The 19,813-nt window shown below is 39.8% G+C and overlaps 2 protein-coding genes across 4 annotated transcripts in view; both read right to left on the bottom strand.

Annotated features, from left to right (window-relative positions):
- ZDHHC21 (zinc finger DHHC-type palmitoyltransferase 21) overlaps window positions 1–3,065 on the bottom strand; it is a 38,378-nt gene extending 35,313 nt beyond the window's left edge. For 2 of the 3 annotated variants that reach the window (XM_065745506.1, XM_065745508.1), the window contains exons 1-2: window positions 2,981–3,065; window positions 76–200 (exon numbers count right to left, since the gene is read on the bottom strand). The gene's annotated coding sequence lies outside the window, so the exon portion shown is untranslated. Of the gene's footprint in view, window positions 1–75; window positions 201–2,689; window positions 2,787–2,980 lie in introns of all 3 variants that reach the window. The other variant, XM_065745507.1, reaches the window with a different exon arrangement.
- A 6,699-nt stretch (window positions 3,066–9,764) lies between these two features.
- CER1 (cerberus 1, DAN family BMP antagonist) lies at window positions 9,765–10,765 on the bottom strand. Its single transcript, XM_065745556.1, has 2 exons — window positions 10,241–10,765; window positions 9,765–10,058 (listed from the first exon to the last, which is right to left on the bottom strand). Exons 1-2 carry the CDS (start codon window positions 10,763–10,765, stop codon window positions 9,765–9,767), a joined length of 819 nt encoding a protein of 272 aa, XP_065601628.1.
- Window positions 10,766–19,813: the final 9,048 nt, after the last annotated feature.

The raw sequence follows: 19,813 nt of genomic DNA, 5'->3' as shown, positions 1-19,813 counted from the left end.
GACTACCTGCTGCCTATGTTATACTATTTAAGTTCATAATAAGTAAATAAAATCAAACCAATGTCAAAACTGTACCTTTGTTGTTGGCAAGTTTCACAAATTTGGAACTAGGCGAAAGATGGATCCATTCTCAAGACAAGCAAAGAAACCAGGAGATCCTTCATCATTCAGCTTTGGACCATTTGCCTTTTCTGTTGTTTCTGAAATACAGAAAGGAGTGTGATAACCAATCTTCATCCCTGTATCTCACCTCAGTGAACAGAGCTTACTTTCAAGCTATTTACACAGATACTCAGCTCCTTAGCTTCTCACATCTGAACTACTACGCCAGTTCTAAATTCATTTCTTCTAATTTCAGTCCTAGAACATTTCAAAATTCTAACACTTGTTTTAAATGGGATTGTTCAGGTTAGGTTCAGTAGATAACTGCAGTATTGGTGCTACACCTCAGTTAAATTCTTATGCTCTTACTATCTGCAAGTGTAACAAGCAATGACTTTTATAACAATAAATCTGCTATCTTTCTCTATATTTCTGCCAAGGATCTTGCACAGATAACGTTAATATGATGACTTCCAGAAAAGTTAGCTTATCTCCCTTCTCCTCTTGTACTATGATTAGTATGCATGGGGGGAAATATTAAAACATAAACAGAAGCACATTCCAGCGACTAGGCAGAAAAACCCCAGATTTAATTTATAGGCAAAGTGAATTTGTAATCTTCGCTTCTAAAAAAGTCTGTATTTACTGTTTCAAAACAAAGGAATACTGATCCCAAATAATTCAGTTAGTTCTTTTCACTTCTGGTAAGAAGAATTACTGTATATTGAGAATAGAAGTTTATGAGTCAGTTTACAATAATACCATTGAAAATAAACAAATGATTTACATATACACAACCAGCACTCATACATGTATTGCCTAAAACTTTTTCAACAAAACAAGTTATAATAAGACACATGCCCCTAAGGCTTTGCTTTTTTTTTTTTTTTTTTTTTCTTAACAGAATTCATAACAATCTATTCTAAATAAACATTTCAAACACAAAGTAGTTGAAAGGAAACAGCACCCATGGCTGTGAATAGGTTCAGGCTTTCCGAAAGACACACGAGTCCTTTTTATGTGATGAAAAATTATTCAACTTCCAAAAAATACTTTTATGAGGGGATATATAAAGAGTTTTTTCCTTAACCCTCTCCCTTTTCCCCAGTTCAATTAATGTTATCATAAACACATTTGCTCAGTTCAATAACCTTTAGTACAAATTCTGATGTGATGTCTGCAGAGTAATGAGTCCATAACCTAAAGAAGGAAGGCAAAAATATCACTCCCAGAAAAAGAAATATCTTTACACAAACCAGAATCGAAGTAAGAAGTAACATGCTTGTTTGAATGCAAGATTCACATACACAAAAATCCTTCTACTTGAGTATGGAAAGCAGGACTTGCAAAATCTCACCTCCCCGGAACTTTTCTCCACAAATGCTTCAGCAAATGCTTACATGGATCAGTATTTCTCAGTACTGTTCACCATGAAGTGTAATTTATAGAACTCACACAAACTGAGTAAGGCTATGTTCTATAAATTACACTTCTTGAGAAGATAACGTACCACTTCCCGAAGTGTTTTCTAAGCAATTTAGGAACAGGGAGAAGAAACTTAGAATCATAGAATCACCAAGGTTGGAAACAACCTACAGGATCATCCGGTCCAACTGTCCACCTGTCACCAATAGTTCTCACTGGACAATGTCCCTCAGCATAATGTCTGAATGTACTTTAAATATCCCCAGGGTCAGTGTCTCCACTACTTCTCTGGGCAGCTGATTCCAGCACCTGACCACTCTTTCTGAAAAGTAGTATTTCCCAATATTCAGTCTGAAACTGCGCTGGTGCAACTTGAAGCCATTCCCTCTTGTCCTATCAGCAGTTACAAGAGAGAAGAGGCCAACCTCCAGCTCACTACAACTACCCCTCAGGTAGTTATAGAGAGTAGTAAGATCACCCTTCAGCCTCCTCTTCTCCAGACTGAACAATTCCAGTTCTCTCAGCCATTCCTCATAAGGCCTGGGCTCCAGACTCCTTACCAGCTTAGCTGCTCCATATATAACTTGCTATACATTCCAGCAATCAATAGGCTCCACAGCTTGCGGCTTCACCCACGGTTTAACATCTAAATGAAGTCTTTTGCAGTTGGCTTAAGAGATGCTGCCTAAAGCAACTATTATGAAACTAAAACTACACTTCACCAGAAAAAAAAAAAAAAGAAAAAACAAAGGGGGGGGGGGAACGACTTAAACCAACTGACTGAATTATTTTTCAGCTATGCATTTCAGTCATTTTTGTGAACATCCGTGTCAGACAAGCAATAGCACTGTTTTTTCCAGGTCTTCTGCTTAAAAAAAAGCAGCACTCGAGCAGCCAATATAAGCAGTGGTTTATTTTCGCCAGGGCCAAACCCCAGGTAGGCAGCATTCCACGCTGATAAAATAACCAGCTGCAAAGACTGTGCTGCTGCGTTAGACGCAGTTAGGAGGTGGCTGCTATCATGTAGGTGGCCGTGACACTCCCAGCTAATTCTGTTACAGGCAGAACGATGCAAGGCGTTTCCGTGACCACCACCTTCATCCAGGAAACGAATGTCAAGCACTACTCGGGCCTGCGCTGCTAGCATGCACCTGCCCATCACCAGCACAAGAAAATTATCCTCGTCTGGTGCTGCCCAAAGGCAACACGCACTACTCCAACACAACGCTGCGCAGAACCTCAGTCTGAAGACCTGCTAACTAACAGATTAAAAATGAAAGTGTGAAAAAACAGAAGGCTGGAGGCACCGCGTTTCCTGCTCTGGCACACAGAGCCAACGGCCAACCACAAGCCCCTGCATCCCGCAGCTGCCCACCACCACCACCACCACCCCATCCCCCCACCCCCAGACCCCTCGCCCCCCTCCCTGCCCAGGGCACGAGGCGGAACCAACCGTCGGGCGAGGCCGGGAGGAAGAAGGGAGGGGCCACGGTCACACGCCCCCCGCCCCCCGCCCCCCTCTCTCCATAGCAACCGCTCGCACGCGCCCGAGCGGCGGCCGCCGCAGCAGCGAGCAGGGAGCGCCACCTTCCGCTTCCGCGCGCCCGGCCGCGCATGCGCGCAGAGGGGCGGGCTCGGCCCGAGCGCGGGTCGCTGTGGGGCCGCCGAAAGCTTGCTCCTTCGGGGTGTCTTGCTCCGTTCACTGCTGATTCCCGTGTAGGCAGAAGCAGCTCTTTGTTTTGTTTTTCACAGTCAGTTCTGCCCAGTGAGCTGAGAGCGGCAGACAGCTTTTAATGGAGGGCGCTTCCTGCGCTCCCAGCTGGGGCTCTCGCCTTGAGCACCATCGCTGATGCGCGCACACCGTCTCTTGGCTACCTCAGGGCAGCCCCATCTGCTGAGTGGCCCCGTTCCCTCTGGAAGCTGATGGGTGCTTGCCGTGCTGTGCTGTTCCTGCACAGAAAAGGATGAAGAGTAATAATGTGGTGGTCATCACTGACGCAGAAGGCTCTTCCTGAGTATTGACACATTCTTCCAAAAGCTATATATTGCTCTGGAAAGAGAGTGGCCAACATTTAAAGTCAGTTTTGTGTTTAGGCAGATTTCAATCTTTCGTCGAGATTTTGGCTTATGTCTTAATACTCTTTTTCCAGTGTCCACTGTCTTCTGTAGTAGAGGACAGTTGTTAACATTTCAAGCCAGCGTTGCTCCAAATACTGAAAGTACACATCTACAGCAGAAACCAGTCTGGAAAGTGAAAGAGGCATGCTAGGTATATCAGAGAACAGGGCTGCCTCAAGCGATACTAGCTCTTGCTGGAGCAAGTAACTGAAAACAGGCTGATGCATTGGAATGAGGAAAACATGGAAAAGTCACTGTAACAAAAGGCAGTTTTACTTCATTCCACTGCAGATCGCACATAACAAATCTATATGTGCAAGGCATAACATTTCTTTTTGCGAAAACACTCCACTTTTTGAAGACTAAATGCAAATGTGGAAAAAAATCAGGATAGGAAAGCAAGGACTTGGGAAATATAATGGAAAATTAAATAAAGAGGGAAATTATGATACATGAAAGTTTCCTGTGGAATGAAAAATAATCAAATAGTGTCATCTTCTAGTCAGAAGCCAGCTATTTGCAGGACAGATGTCTTGGTACGCTGGTAGCAGCCAGTCGTTGCATCTGTAGTCTCATCAGACAGGTTGTATTTTAGTCTTTTCTAGTCCTGGATTTTCATAGTAAACAGGTTGTGGAATAAAGACCATAGTCTGTTCGAGCTCAGTAGTGAGCACATCTGTTTCCATTTGTTTGGATTTCTTTTGGGGAAGTGTAGTGCAGGAAGTAAAGCAAGTAATCATGTGCTTGACTTACTGATTTAACTTTACGACTCAAACACAGAAATTACATGACAGTTTTACCTAAGTAGCAAATCCAGCAAATTTGATTTTGGACTCTGTGATAGATAATGATGAGCCTTTATAGTGAAGTCCATTCTTAAGAAAAGAATACCTAGGTGAAATATGAACTGCATAATACGGACTTCATGTACATAAAGTGGATGTATTACACAGAAACTATTGAAAGTCTGCAAAATTAGAAAAATACCCATATTCTACAGTGCTGAATATTGCACAATAGTATAGAATCCCTCTTGGAGTTTCTGATGTCAGTGTTGTGTTGTTGTTGGTGTTTATAAATTACCACAGGACCCACCAGCTGTCATCATAAAAATTTTATTGGCACTCTGTAAACATTAAATCAGCGTGCTAAAATCAAGCCATGTGCAGTAACAGCTGATGCTCTGTTATGGAGTGCACATGCTGGAGAGAGGTATGAACTGTGACTGCCTGGATTCCTACTGCTTACAAGTCCCTTGCTTCACAAGGCTCTGTTTCAGGATTCATTTTGTGCCCAGTTGTGCCCTTTGATTGATGTGCAGAAGGCTGTCCACAAGTATCTTCTGGGTTGAGAAATTCACCTTCTCAGTAGTACCTACCTTCCTAGATCCTTCTAAATTGTGCAGTTTGTTACTGCCACTTCTTTGGCACCCCTTTCGTTGCTAAAATTTTATTTTTTATTTCCATGCAAACCTTGCTAACATATATAGGAGGCTCTTGTTTTAGAACCAGAGACAAATTCTTTCTGTCATGAAAAAAAGCATTTCTGATACATAACAGAGGTCTGCATTAATAGCATGCCACAGTGAAATGAGATCAGTTCTGATCCTGGCCCAGAAGTTTTGTCAGTCCTAATGTCACATCCTGAGGATGAATCATTAGTCAATTTAAAGGAAAGTAGCTCTTGGACTCTGTTTGCTCTTTCTGTCTTCAACCCAATTACCAGAGAAATCGAAGCCAAGGCACACTTTCTGATACATCTGCCACAGTGGTGGACATGATGAAATCTAATGATCCACCAATCAGCCCAGAGAGGTTACATGGGCACTATAGTAGTAGACCAAGCAGTAGTCTAATCAAGTTCATTTTCACCCAAGGCCCTCCAGAGGCACAAGGAGCTCTTCTCCTGTCATGCCTTGCTGTAGAAATGTGGGCATTAGCTCCTTTAACTCGTCTCTCTCTGCTGGAAGCCCAGGATGACAGGAGGATCAAATGCCTCTGTTTCTATTACAGTGCAAGATCAGTTTGAAGCAGCATACTCATTCAAAAGTATGTAAATGGCTGGTAATAGCAAAACCCTAAACCACCAAAATAAGAATGCCTCCCATTACTTTATTTATTTATTTATTTATTCATTCATTCATTGTAGATTTTGTTCCATTTTTCATTGTTTGAGTTCAAATACGTTTTGCTAGTACCGTGGAATGTGAGACACTGTAAACAGGGTGACTTTGTTCTCAGCAGGGAGAATGAATGTCTTTGGCACTATTCTCGCAGCGGGCGAATTACACGCCCACTTATCTTGCCCCCAGTCTTCCTTATTTGAGCAAAGTAAGTGCTGACAGCTGCCAGGGTGAGCCTTAAATGGAGCTGAAGTTGGTAGCTGCCTACCAGATATTCAAGTAGGTTTAGCAAGATAACGAATGTATTTATAATTCACTATCAGCATATGCTTGCTGTTACCACTGGCAAAGTCTCAAAATGCAGACCTGCTGATGGAGGACCTCAGGTATCCTCAGCCCCACTACTCTTCCCTTGCACCCTCCTGCATGGCATACGCTCTCACTTTCCCTGCACAATGTGATTATGCAGTTATACAATCTGGCAAGAAGCAAGGAATCTTGTTGTCTTGCTATTGCAGTGAGGTGCAAGGAAGTTTGGGAGAAAATGTTTCTTGAGATTTCACCACCTGTAAGACATGCTAAAGCTTGTTACCTGACAGCCATGGTGTTAGCTGTGAATATTTCATAGGCGTGGTGGATAAATTACAAAGCACAAAGTACTGAGGGTAACTTCAGAGATGGTTTCCTGAAAGTTGTGGTGTGGTGAAATTCTTTAAAAGCTACCCTCTGGTGTTTGATATAATTACAGGCATTATTGCGAATCTTGTGAAGTCCTTATACAAGAGAGTACCATATAGAAAAAACATACTTTCTCCGGACAGTAATAACTGAGGAAATTTGCTGTTTGTGCTTTTTTTGTGCAGGAAAAAAGCACAAACAGCACTTTTCCTCAGTTATTTCCCAGGTAAAGAATATAAACTCTCCATCTGTTTGGAAAGTGTCTGGTAGGTAAAATAAATAGCAAAAATGCAAAAGTTCAGACAGTTTGGTAACTACAGGTTTCTCTTGCTCTCTGAGGTTGGTTTTGCACTAGGAACACTTTCACTGTAAGCAGTTACAGTGGGAGAAACATTCATTACATGAAGCATGCAGCTGCTGAATGGACAGAAATCATGCAAGTTTACTGCTGTAATAACATTACCACAGTATGAACCCATATATTGATAAGGGTGTAACCCCTCACCTTTCTGACCCACATCATTATACTAGCAGAGGGCATTGAAACTGTGCTGTGAGAACAAAATCCTGTTAGCCTCTAGACCCAGGTTACTCCTAATAAGAAATTTTAGAGGCTGGAAAATCTGATCCAATTAACACATTCTTGATTTTGCAGAATGCCGTGCTAATTACATGCAACCAGTAATTTCTGGGTTAATTAAACATTCATCCAAAAAAACTACAGCACTAATCTAATTAGCAATTACTACAGCTGTCATTACCTCTTTTCACCTACTTTTAAGCTGTGCAAATTCACACTAAAAATCTAGTCCGGCAGACTCCTCACATGAATAGATTTCTTTGATTACAATAATCTTCAGCAAACAGAAAGAGCTTTGAAAACTAGGTTGAATTGTTTACAGTCCAAAATATAGCTTCAGTTCTGCTATTTTTATGTGTAAAAGTCGCAGTTTAGCAGTCAGTCATGTCAAAATTATGAGGCTGGAAAATTTTTCATTTTAATGGTCTTGTATTCTTACTGGAAGTATAGGTCCTACCTTCAAATAATTCTCTCCAAGAAGAAAATGCAAAGATTGCTATATATGCACGCAGCTTATACATACATTAGTAATAGAAATCTCTGAAAATGTAGCCTTTTAAGGTGAAATAGTAGACTGAGGAACAAAGACAAAAAAAAATAGAAACTTTGATATTTTGTTTGTTTAGGCTTGATTAAAATTGAATACTAATAATCACAACTTAAAAGGTTTGATAAGGTACTGAGGTTTGAAACTTGCAGTGAGACTGTGGACTCTCTTGGCTACTCCCCTTGCATACGGTATTCTTTAACAAAGCACCAGTTTTTGGGGCTTGCTGTGCGTTAGGATGCGCCCTGTAAGGAGAATTTGTGACTGAAAAAAAATGCATTACTTGTTCATAACTGCTTTATTCTCTGAAGCTGTATGGTTCCTAACTGATACTGACTTTTAGAAAAATATTTTCTTTGTTCATAACCCTCCTTTAGTTTATTCACCCTCCTTTCAGTCTAATGTGATGGCCCATTTCTGAATCTGTGCGCTAGCTCACTTCACCAGCTGGCATCCTGAGAATAATGATCAGTATAATAAAGATGGAACAAATGTTAAAAGTAAGTTAAAATAAATATTTTCTGGGTATAATGCATTCAATACAGGGATGATAAAACATTAGCAGCTTGTTATTTGAAATGACATTGTATATAATACCATAACATACAAAGAGCCATACACATTTTACTAATTAGTCCTCAGTGCAAAAGGACAGACAGAAAGCTTTGCTCAGTTTAAATATGCAATTTTTATTAAAAAAAAAGAAAAACAATTTTCTATATAATTAAAGGTATATATATACTATTGTTCAGTTGGTTCCCTGAAAGTAATGTGCAAGCAGCTATTGCAGCAGTTCAGACTCAGTACTAGGTTATCACTCAGATACTCTTTTCTATAAAAATTAAACGTGGGCCTTGTACTCTGAAGCCATGTTGAACATATTTGGTGGAATATTATGACACTTCTCATCACAGTGTAGTCCCTACACAACGGGATCATTTACCTTGAATTGTCCAGAAATAGCGATACTTATTTCCAGTACCCAAAGAAAGAGGTACAAATAGTTCAATAATAAGAGCCGAAGTCTCATAGTATGTCAGTAGCACTGGAACAATATTCCCAGCAGATCACAGGAACTGGATTAGTTATAGTATGAAGTCTGGTTTCTGGAAGCTGATCCATGTCTGATACACCATGGGTGCATGACAAATCCAGGGAGAAGCAACTGGAAAGCCAGCAGTCACCTAACAGCCACTTGTGTTGTGCTGGCAAGGACTGGAATCGGACCTTTCCCAATACAGAGCTTTCTCTGGCGCTACTGTAGTGCTATACAGGTATTTGCATGTTGATAAAGTCATGCAGGAGTGTTTGTTTTTGTTTTTTCTTTCACAAAATTTGTTTTCCGCTTTAGTTTGACTGTTGAGAACATAAACTTTATCTTGCTGTCACTGTCAACCTTGAAATGCATCACACAGGAAACATTTATTGCCTTTCCAAAGTGAACTTAAATAACAATAAAAACTCCCTTTATTTCTCATGTTTTAAGTGGAAGTATAGCTGCTTTTCTCTCCTTCTACAATGTTAAAATTTTCAATAAAAATAAATGCAGAACAACTGCAGATTTATTGAAGAAAAAAAAGTCGTTTTTACAGCAAAACACCACTTGCAACCATTATCTTAAGTGTGTTAAGCTGTAAGGTGTGTTTGTTTTACTGGAAACTGAACTCCAGCTGGGAACAATCAGAGTAACTCATCACAGCTCTCTTTCTGCCCTCTGTCCATTCACATTTCAAATTCTCCAGTCACTCTCTGGATATAGAAACAGAGCTGCTTTTGCAGTGAAGAGACTAAAGCCTCCTCTGTGTTATCAATAGAACAACAGTGGCATTCTCAGAAAGTAAAGGCAACACAAGCCTGCTAGTACTTTAGGTTTTTGCAGAAATAAATCACATTAGTTCCTCAGCTGTTGTTTGCTAGTATCCCAGGATGTTAGGTATAGGAAGGATGGAAAACTTTTTAAGATTTATCTTGCTAAAATAGGGACTTTACCCATTAACCACATAATCTCTAGTAAGGAAGCATCTGTTACATTTTAAGTAAAGTTGTTGTCAAAGCAGAAATGGAGTTTAAACAGAAGGTCTGTCTTTAATATTATGGCATAACCATGTGATGAAAGCCATGCTTCACTGGCTTTTTTTTCTTTTTATTGGTAATGTCTGATGATCTGGGCCTTCAGAGTTACCTTGAATGGGTTAATTGTGCTCAGGTGTATTTCCAAGAAAATCTGACCGTAGAGATGCAAGCAGAGGATCTTTTATCTTTTGAGTTTCACAGTTACACTCTTCCACAATCATGACTTCTTTGACCACTGGGACAGAACTGGTGCAGTTGAGATCCAAGCGCCTCATGGAAAACTTGGTGGGGAGGCACTTAGAACAAAAAGTATAAAGATGATCGTCTGGACCAGGAACATGAAAGGAACTGCACTTGCCAAAACATAGATTATTCTGGACAATCACCTTGTCACAACTCTCATGAGCAACACTCTGAAACAGAAAGCAGAGTTAAGTTCACAGTATTAGCAGTGACACATAAATCTAAGTACTGAATCATTCTCAGGAGCTAATGTTGTTGGAACTTCTGAAGTGGCCCCTGTGTCTTAGCAAACTAACCCATGTATCTTAGATTGCTGATTGTAACAGGCAGAGAAGAGGACACCTGTTCTTACCTGGGAAAAAGGCAGGGTTCTGCAGGTTTCTTGGTGCATTTCGTTGGTCTTTATTGGCAGGACAACCTCTTCAGAAGCTGAATTTTTCCTTAACATGAAATGGTCCCAAAATTTCTTGGCATCTTTTCTATACAGAGGTTCAGCCTCCCTCTTGCTGGAATAGTGGGATGGAGAGAAGTTTTCCACAGGAGAGGCCTCTCTAGGTGCTGCCCTTGTTCTCAGGTCTTGGTGTGCGTGGAGTTCTGCATTAGGAAGGATGAATCTGGACATTTTTTTCTCCCCTTCCTTCTGACTCTCTGCTGCTGTCTGTGGAAATGATACAAAAAAGCTTGGTTTTTCCTGGGTTTCCTTAGCATCTACTGGGTTCTTCCCAACCAGCTGATGAAAACTCTGACTTCTAGGCAGATTTCTGTCCAAGTAGAAAGGGTGCTGAAATGGCCTTTTTTTCCTTTGCTGTGAATCTGGCTGTGGTTGTGTGGCTCCAAGACATGAGAGCACTAGCAGCTGAAGGAGAAGCAGTGACATGATTCTGCTGATGCTGTAGACCTGCTACTTTTGCAGTGAACACTGTGTGCTTGCTTTATACAGGAGACTGCTGTCTGCTTTGGTTTGTGTGCTGAGAGGAGAGGGCAGCTCAGAGACCCTAGTGTGGTTAATTGCTTTAATTTACTGCAGATTACAATTATGATAGTGGAGTTTGTGCTAATGAAATTGTTTTCAATCTGTATAATGTGTATTAGAAGTTCGTATCTAAAATCCAGTAGCCCAGGATGGCGTGGGAGACAGAGAGAGTCAACAGGAGGCAATGTTTGGATAAGCTGTCTGGCTGAGGCCTAGGAATTACGGAAGTATTTGAGATTGTGTATTAGCATGTTCAGTGTGGTCTTCATTGTTTATTTTGACTTTCCATTCCACAAAGCTAGAGATTGTCAAAACAGGGAGGATTATTTCATCACAACAGGAAAAGGCAAACTGACTAATGTTTTCTAAAACATGAAACTGGATCTAGATATGTCAATCAGCTTGTGTTTTCAAAAGCTGCTTCTAATTTTGTTCTCTTGGGTTTGGAATATGATTCAGGGCCTCCATCAGCGCTGCTGCAAACTGGCAGATTTGTGCTTGTGCATCCAGAGAAACCAGGCAGAGAGCATGAGCCCCAGATAGACCTCTTCTGCTGGAGTTTGGCAGATACTAGAGTGCAGAAATATCACCAAATAAGAATGAGTTCCAATTTTAGAAAGTGTGCACTCTGGATTCTCAAAAATAACGCTTCTCCTTCCTGTTTAGTCACCCCATTACAGGCATACAGTAAAGTTGGTAAACAAAATGAGGATTTAAGTGGAATACGTTAGAACTGATGTATTTTATGATTTGAGACTTTCATGTCTCACATATCTAAAGATTATCACACCTAAAGTAAGGGCCACATTTTGATAACTTGCACTTTGCATCATGTGTGAAAAAAGAGCATACTTAGGGAAGCACTGGGAGAAGGAAAAATATTTTCAACAATCTTCTCAAACATGGGTCTCAGTCCAAAACCAGTAAAAAAATTTAGCTTCAGATAGGTTGCAATTTCAGTACTCTGTTCTCTGCACATTCCTTTTTCTACTGGGAAGAGTCAATCCTGGTAGATTCTTAAGTTTGTAGCTAAGTCATTTATTAATTTGAAAACTGAGCTAGTCTGTACTTGTTACTGTCTTGTCACTGTACTTGTTAGTGTCAGCCTCAAACTTTTTTGCTCTGTAACTTCAGCCCGAAGAAATTTAATCCTGCCTTGGGTTTGTTGCCTTCCTGAAGTCTCACAAAATCACAGAATTGTAGGGATTGGAAGGGACTTCAAGAGATCAAGTCCAACCCCCCAGCCAAAGCAGCTCCCTAGCCCAGGTTGCACAGGTAGGCGTCCAGGCGGGTCTTGAATGTCTGCAGAGAAGGAGACTCCACCACCTCTCTGTGCAGCCTTAAAATTATGAAACTCAGTAAAATAGTTTAAATATTACACATTCTGGATTATAACAATAAAAAAAAAATACCAGCTATTTCTTTTTACTCTTAAGCTGTTTTTCACTGCCTTTGTCAGAAGTGTCTTTTTACCAAATCTAACCAAGTGGTGTACCAACTCTCGATTTAAAAAGTCCATCTATTGTCTTGAACCTGTAATACCCATTTTTAATTTTACCTATGAACACACAACTGCATTAAGTATCTCACACATATGTTTACAGATATGATCACTAAGTGCCTGAAGGGCCTGATTTGTCTATTTTCAAAGTCTCCTGAAAAAAATCTCATCAACTTCAAGGTAAAAGAGAACAGACTTATTTATTTCTGGTTAAATTTTACCCCAATCTGCCTGAAAGAAAAAGCATACATTTAAGGCATTTTTTATGATGTGGTTGAGGCATGGTTTAGTGCCATACAATCTTAATTTCTGCCAGAAGTTTCTCTTTGTAGCATGAATATGAGTAAAATGATTTGATTACTGAAGTATAAAGATGGTTCTTCCTACACTCTTAACAAAAAATAAACCAGGTTGCAAGCAAAAACTATGATGCAAATTAGATAAGGATGTTACTGCAGACACTTGGATAAAATTTGAAATGGTGGTATGGAATGATTGTTCTGGACAGGTGTATCTAAAGTTAAATGGTGTGGATTACTGGTGCAGTGCAAATAGTAACAAGGAATGCATAATAACTTAGGAAGATGTATTTCGTAAAATCGCAGAACCACAGAGCCGTGGGGGCTTGAAGGAACTTCTGGAGATCATAGAGTCCAGTCCACTGCTAAAGCAGGTTCCCTACAGTAGGTCGCACAGGAATCTGGTTGGATTTTTAGTATCTCAAGAGAAGGAGTCACCTCCGGGCAACCTGTTCCAGTGTTCTATCATCCTCAAGGTGAAGAAATTGTTTATCATGTTTTTATAGAACCTGCTGTGTTCCAGTTTGTGCCCCTATCACTTGTCATGTCACTGGGCACCATCGAAAAAGAGCCTGTCCCCATCTACTTGATTCCTGCCTGTTAGATATTTATGAGCATTTATAAGATTGTCTCTCAGTCTTCCCCAGCCTGAACAGTCCCCGGTCTCTCAGCCTTTCTCTATACAGAAGATGCTTCGGGCCCCTTATCATCTCTGTGCCCTCTACTGGACTGTCTTTAGAAGTTACCTATCTTTCTTGAACTGAGGAGCCCAGAACTGGGCACAGTACTCCAGATGTGGCCTCACCAGGGAAGAATAGAGGGGGAGGGTCACCTCCCTTGACCTGCTGGTCGTGCTTATTTTTAACACACCCAAGAATACTTGGTTGGCCCTCTCAGCCCCAAGGGCACTCTTCTGGCTTATGAGTATATGTAAGCTGTTAGTGTTGCTTTCGCTGTGCAATGGTATTTACTTTTCTATCTTATATCCTGCATCGTATAGCAAGAAAGAATTCTGAAGCAAAACAATGCCAACAAATCACTCTGCAACCTAAAGAACTCTGATTTTCTCGACGTTAAGCCAGTTCCTGAATTTTCTACTTTGATTTTACCTAATAATCTTGGAGCCAAAAGCTGTGTGCTAGCTCTAGTTCTGCTGGGGCCAGTACTCAGTTCAGTACCAAGCTGTAGATGTTTTTCAAGGGACAAATTTGGGACAAAATGGGTCCTGATAGGTCAGGGTGCAATTTGTTCTATATTTACACACAGTCTGAAGCTGCTTTGAAGTCAGCTGTGTGCGTAACCACACAGGTAGTGGGATCTGTCCTCATCTTCTGCATTCCACCAGGAGCTACAGGAGGCCATTTCACCTCAGAAAGAGAGTTGGGACAATCACTCTGAAGTAAGTATTATATGTCTTTTTGTGATTACACGAACTGCATAGACTAATAACTGACAGCAGTCTGAACTGGGCACAGTATCATTACATCCTACATCCAGCTAATCTCAGACTGCTACAAAAAGCAATCCTTTTTGTATAAAGTATCCTTTATAAAAACTTGTTTTCCTGCCTGATTACCCTTTCATGTACGCACAACACATGTTTTCGCTGTGTTATGGTTGCTGAGTCTTGTGGCTAAATGCAGCAGTGTCTTTTAAGCAGGCTTTGATTTGTCTTCATAGTCAGAATTTATTCAGGACATTCTGCTTTCATTAGAAATAGTCACCATGAATGTTTGCCCATTTTTTAAAACACTGTCAGGTCTATAGATGACAAATGCCATGCAAATGCAAAGTGGTATTATTCATTTGTTTCAGAGCTGGAGTTTATTCAGTCATTATGGACATAAACTGAGTAATTAGTTGCGCTGCCAGTTGATGCCTAAAAATAATTCTTAGGCAGGGTTTGAATTACTTGCCTTCTGTTGAGCTAAATAATCTCGTTGTAACATAATTGATGATTAAATCATTAAAATGGATTTTATATTTTATGGTTCACTTCAATATCCTATCATTTTAGAAACAGATTCTATGTGGACAAACTTGTATCCAGATATATCTTTTACAGAACCCATATGAAGACCTCAGAACTAATGAATTAGCAGTATGCAGTTTATTCTCTAATTATTGTACTTATCAAAGAAAGCCATCTGTGGTCTTTGTTTTACTGAGTTTCAGGGAAACAGATCACATACGGGCCTCGCGGGGAAGTTATAATTATGAAACCAAAAGGCTTTTATGAGGTATAATATGAAAGAACAGACAATTGGTCTCATTAATTTTGTACATTCAGCCCAGGTACTGTACATTATGAACTACACCTTTTCTCTATTCAGAGTCCTCTGTTACATTGTTTCTTTCTTCCCTGATTTCCTGCCTTTCCATTCACATTTTCCATTCCCCATGCTACACAAACAAAGCTAGAATCCAAGTTTAAAATTGCTGCTACAATTTAGATGCAAAATGTTCAGTTGCGCCCAGCACAGCTGGGATAGAGTTTTTATTTTATTTTTTATGTGTTGACTCATCGCTCTAACAGCAATGGACAGAGAGTAAACCTCTCTCATTCTCCACCTGGAAGATTTAGGGCAGGTACCCACACGTGAAGCACTTCCTGAATCATACTAGTACGTATGTAGGACGTAAATGAGAGCATACCAAACTCAAAACTCAGGTTGAGGGGCCATATTTGACAGGTGCTTGATTGTCTTAGCTAGTTATGCCATGGGACTGTGAGCCAAAGGGAAAGGGGAAAATTCTGTCTTCAGGAAAACACATCTTCCTTCTTGGATTGCCATGAATAATCTGTAAGAGCTGTGGTGATTCATAAAAAAAATGTTTCTAGCATAATCCAACAACAAAAAAAAAAGATGCAGATACGATTTATTTCAGTAGCGTAAAGATGTATGAAGGCTTTTCTAAAAATTTTGTCCATATGCATGATAATAGTATCCTTTGCTTATTCTGTTTAGATACAGTTATTTAGAGATCATGTTTCTAGACACTGGATAACTTCTCAGCTCTACAAAAATAAACATATAGTAGTTAAGCAGTGGAAACAGAGTAGCAGAGATGTCCAAATTACAAGCAGCAGAGCTTCTTGAATTCATTCTTCCTCTTGCATATCTGCTCACAACTTCCCTAAATTTACTTCTGAAAGTAAGCATGCCAGTGTTTTCTCTTCAAAATATGGTTTGTTCATGATACAAATGTGCCTGACTTACTAATTCAGGAACAGACTCATACAAAAGAAGAGACAGAATTCAGAAATATCACAGAGTAAATGGATATGTTGTGCAAGTACATTTCTATGTTCAGTCTATGTTTTTTGTTGATCAGTAGCTAAAAAAAAAAAAAAAAGTAAAAATAAAAAATAACCCTTCGTTCAAGGGAGGATAGTGAAGAAATGTGTTTTCACTAAAATAATATGTTTCAGTTTTGCATTAACACACATTGCAAAAATAGGCATAACAGTGTATATAGCATTCTGAATACAGTCTTGTTATGTAAATAAGGCAGAATCACAGTACTCACTGAATTAATCTATTTTTATAGTTTTAGAATGTGTGAAGACTTGAATGCATTCATTGAGTTTCAACATGTATAAAAGAGATCTGAAAAGCTTTACTGATTTTTTTTCCAAATTAAAGCTTTATCTCTATGAAGTCGGAAATAACACACACAGTTTGTTCCTGTGTTACTGAATCTTAGTCTTCCTGTATTTGGTTGAATTTGAGGGACAAAGAGAGATCTTTACACCAGTTAACAAGATTAACCTTACAGAAGGTTTCCACCCCCTGCCAGATCTCCGTAGTGTAATACACAAGAATTCAGATCAGAATATGTTGGTTTCGAAAAGCACTCCAGGGGCCAGTTGCTAAGCAGTGTTATACACAGCTGTCATCTTTCAGTCATGTTCTCTGTCAAACTTGTTTGAAGTTGGGCAATAGATATAAAGTTTGACAGGGAGAGGAGGTGGTTAAAAGAAGCAGGCAAATAAGGAGCTCACATTACCTTTCTCTTTGTAAAAAGCCAGCCTAGCAACTAAGCTGTTGCCTCTAAATTCTACTGCTTTTAAAAGGCATATGGATATGTTCTATGAAATAGGTCTCATGTTTATTCAGAACATCCATAGGTAAATACCAAAATTTACATGACTTTCAGCCTGTCAGAATTTCCCTGTTGATCACAGGATCACACAGAATCACAGAACTGCAGGGGTTGGAAGGGACCTCTAGAGATCATGGAGTCCAACCCCCTGCCACAGCAGCTCCCTAGCCCAGGTTGCACAGGTAGGCGTCCAGGCGGGTCTGGAACGCCTCCAGAGAAGGAGACTCCACCACCTCTCTGTGCAGCTGTGCCACTGCTCCGTCACTGCACTGGGAAGAAGTTCTCATTTGTGCAGAACTTCCTGTGCTTCATTTGTGTCCATTTCCCCTCATCCTATTGTCACACACTGCTGAGAAGAGTCCAGCCTCATCCCTTTGCCTCCCACTCCTTAACATATTTATAGACATGGATCAGATTCCCTTTGAGTCTTCTTTTTTCAAGGCTGAACAGTCTCGTCCCTCTTCCTCCTAATGGAGGTGGTCCAGGCCCTTTACCATCTTTGTGGCCCTGCGCTGGACTATTTCCAAGAGATCCCTGTCTTTTTTGTACTGGGGAGCCCAGAACTGGACACAGTTCTCCAGATGAGGCCTCACCAGGGCAGAGAAGAGGGGGAGGTTCACCTCTTTTGACCTTCTGGCCAGATGCTGATCCTCTAAGTGCTCGTTTTCCATTGAGTGTACTCAAAGTCTAATTCAAACAGTACTGAATTCCGAAAAAGTTGCTATCAACATTTCAGGATTTTATTCCCTTTCTTTCCTGAGCCTCTTAGAGACACCAGCTTCCTAATGCGACAGAAAAAAAAGTGACTTATTCATGCTTTCTATGCTCTGAGTTTGTTGTTTTCTTCAAACTCTGGTATTCTAATAAAAGATGCAAAAATTGCTGAAAAAGGTATTTCATTTTTAAAGATGGACAAATTAAGAGCACATATTCAGAATAGTTCATTTTACTGAAAAATAATTCAGCAGCCTTTCAGGTATCATATAAGAGTATCATAGCCTTGCAGTGTATACTAGTTTCAGGTTTATTAGTGAATACATTGTTGTAGGTTTAATGAAATCAGTAAACACATACATTTTGCACAAGTTAACAACCTGTTTTTTAGTGAAGGTTTCATATTCTTCAATCACTTTAAGGTACTTCAAGAAAGGTACAATATAGGAGAATTCTCCCCTCTTCATATGCAAGCAAACAAACAAAAAATCTTTGTTGTCTCAGTCTAGGCATTAGCCATTTATTACTTTCTGGTTAAGTAACAAAAGCTCTATGGCCCAAATTCTCTCTCTGTTCTAGTTTTTCATTAAATAATTAGGAGAGGTATTTAAACAATCCTTGTAAGTTTCACAAAGATAGCACCAATAAACACAGCAGGAAATCCCCAAAGAAATAGAAGTTTCTGGTTATTTTAACATTCTCTGGTACTATTTTTTCACTGTGATTCCAGAACACATTTAGAGATCCCATATGTGCTTTACTGGACTCATTACTGACTTTTTTCACTGAAAACTATGAGAATTAAAAGCAAGCCTGGACAGGTACTCAGCTACGTGTTTTGGGAAATTCTTGAAACAATTAGCATATATGTATCGGTTTTAGATAACTCCTTCAGCAAGAGTGCTATAAAAGCACTATAAAGTGTCTATAAAAGTGTCTAGAAGCTTGGGAAGAAGATAACAAAATAGAAATCCTGGAAGTATATTAGGTTGTATCTGCATTTATAGCATTAATAGTGATAAGTTTTTGTCCATGATGTTTTACATCTGAGCTTGTGATGCACTTGTGATTATTTACCATAGCTACTACACTAAGGTCCTTACTACATAGGAGTACTGACATGCCTATTCTAACACATCACAGACAAGAAGGAGGGATAAATAAAACCCAGAATGGTGCCTTTGAGCCTGGAGAGGTGATGCTGCTGCATCTGTTCCCTCACCAGACTTTAAGGAACCCTAGAAGGAGCAGAGATGGAGCAGAGATGGTGCACAAATGCAGTTGATTCAGAGGCTGAACAAATTCATGAACTTACAGAGGGCATGGACAGAATTAACTGGTGGCAGCCGGCAGGCAGATGGGAGGGCTGAGAGTTCATATGGAGCAGAGTAAATTCTCCATACTCTGTGCCACACCACCTGTCACACACTCCTGGTGGGCAGAGGGAATGTTTGGGATATTTTATTTTTTGTTTCGTTTTTTTAGGAAGCTTACGACTTGTTTCTGTTTTAACTTTAAGACTGGCAATAAGAAGGTCCTAAAACAAGACTTTTGACACGTCAAAGTGCTACCAAATGGAAAGTTATGGACAACTAGTTTGTTTTTTTTCCTGTTAAATGCTGGTTTTTAAGCCTTTCTCAGAACTAAATCTGGATTTTTTTATTTTTAAAAACCTTAAATCCCTAATAAGGACTTAGATTAATACTTTCCAAAATCCACAGCTGCCTTAATATAATGTGTGTCTCACAGTTAAATTGACTTATACACACATACAAACCCTATTGATGCTCATGTATCACTGAATATCCCATGATATTATTCTGGGATTAAGTTTCCATATTAATTTTGTGTGCATGTGTAAATCATTCTTCGAGACAGCATTAGATCTAGACAGCCTACATTACTTAATTACACTGCAAAAATGATGGAACCATCCTGGAACTCCAAAAAAAGATTGAACAGTTTAATCAGAAATGTCAAACAAACGCAGCTCTGCATGAGCAGATTTATTTGAATCTGAAACTGTTCTTGGATGGCAGAAAAAGTAACAGAGGGCTCATGAGCAAAGCCACTCATGTTGGTACGTTCTCAGTAAACCCTTTCAGTGTTACTGTTTTGGTAAAATGTTGTAGTATGGCATGTGGAGAAAGCACCAGTATTCCAACAGTCTCCCTCCCATCTTCTCTCAATAGAACTTGTTTTTAACAGCAGAGCCTTCCCTCATTTCAGTCCCAATTCTTTTATGACTGCAGCATAAAACTGCCGTTTTCACTGCAATTTAATTAAAGTATCAGCCAATTCACAATCAGTCTTAAAGACTGAAACAAACTG

This window comes from Cyrtonyx montezumae, unplaced genomic scaffold, assembly GCF_038088225.1.
Source record: "Cyrtonyx montezumae isolate F1298 unplaced genomic scaffold, pur_monq_1.0 scaffold_36, whole genome shotgun sequence".
Lineage (NCBI taxonomy): Eukaryota > Metazoa > Chordata > Aves > Galliformes > Odontophoridae > Cyrtonyx > Cyrtonyx montezumae.
Note: the sequence above shows the minus strand (reverse complement) of the source record. Positions and strands in the feature narration are given on the sequence as shown.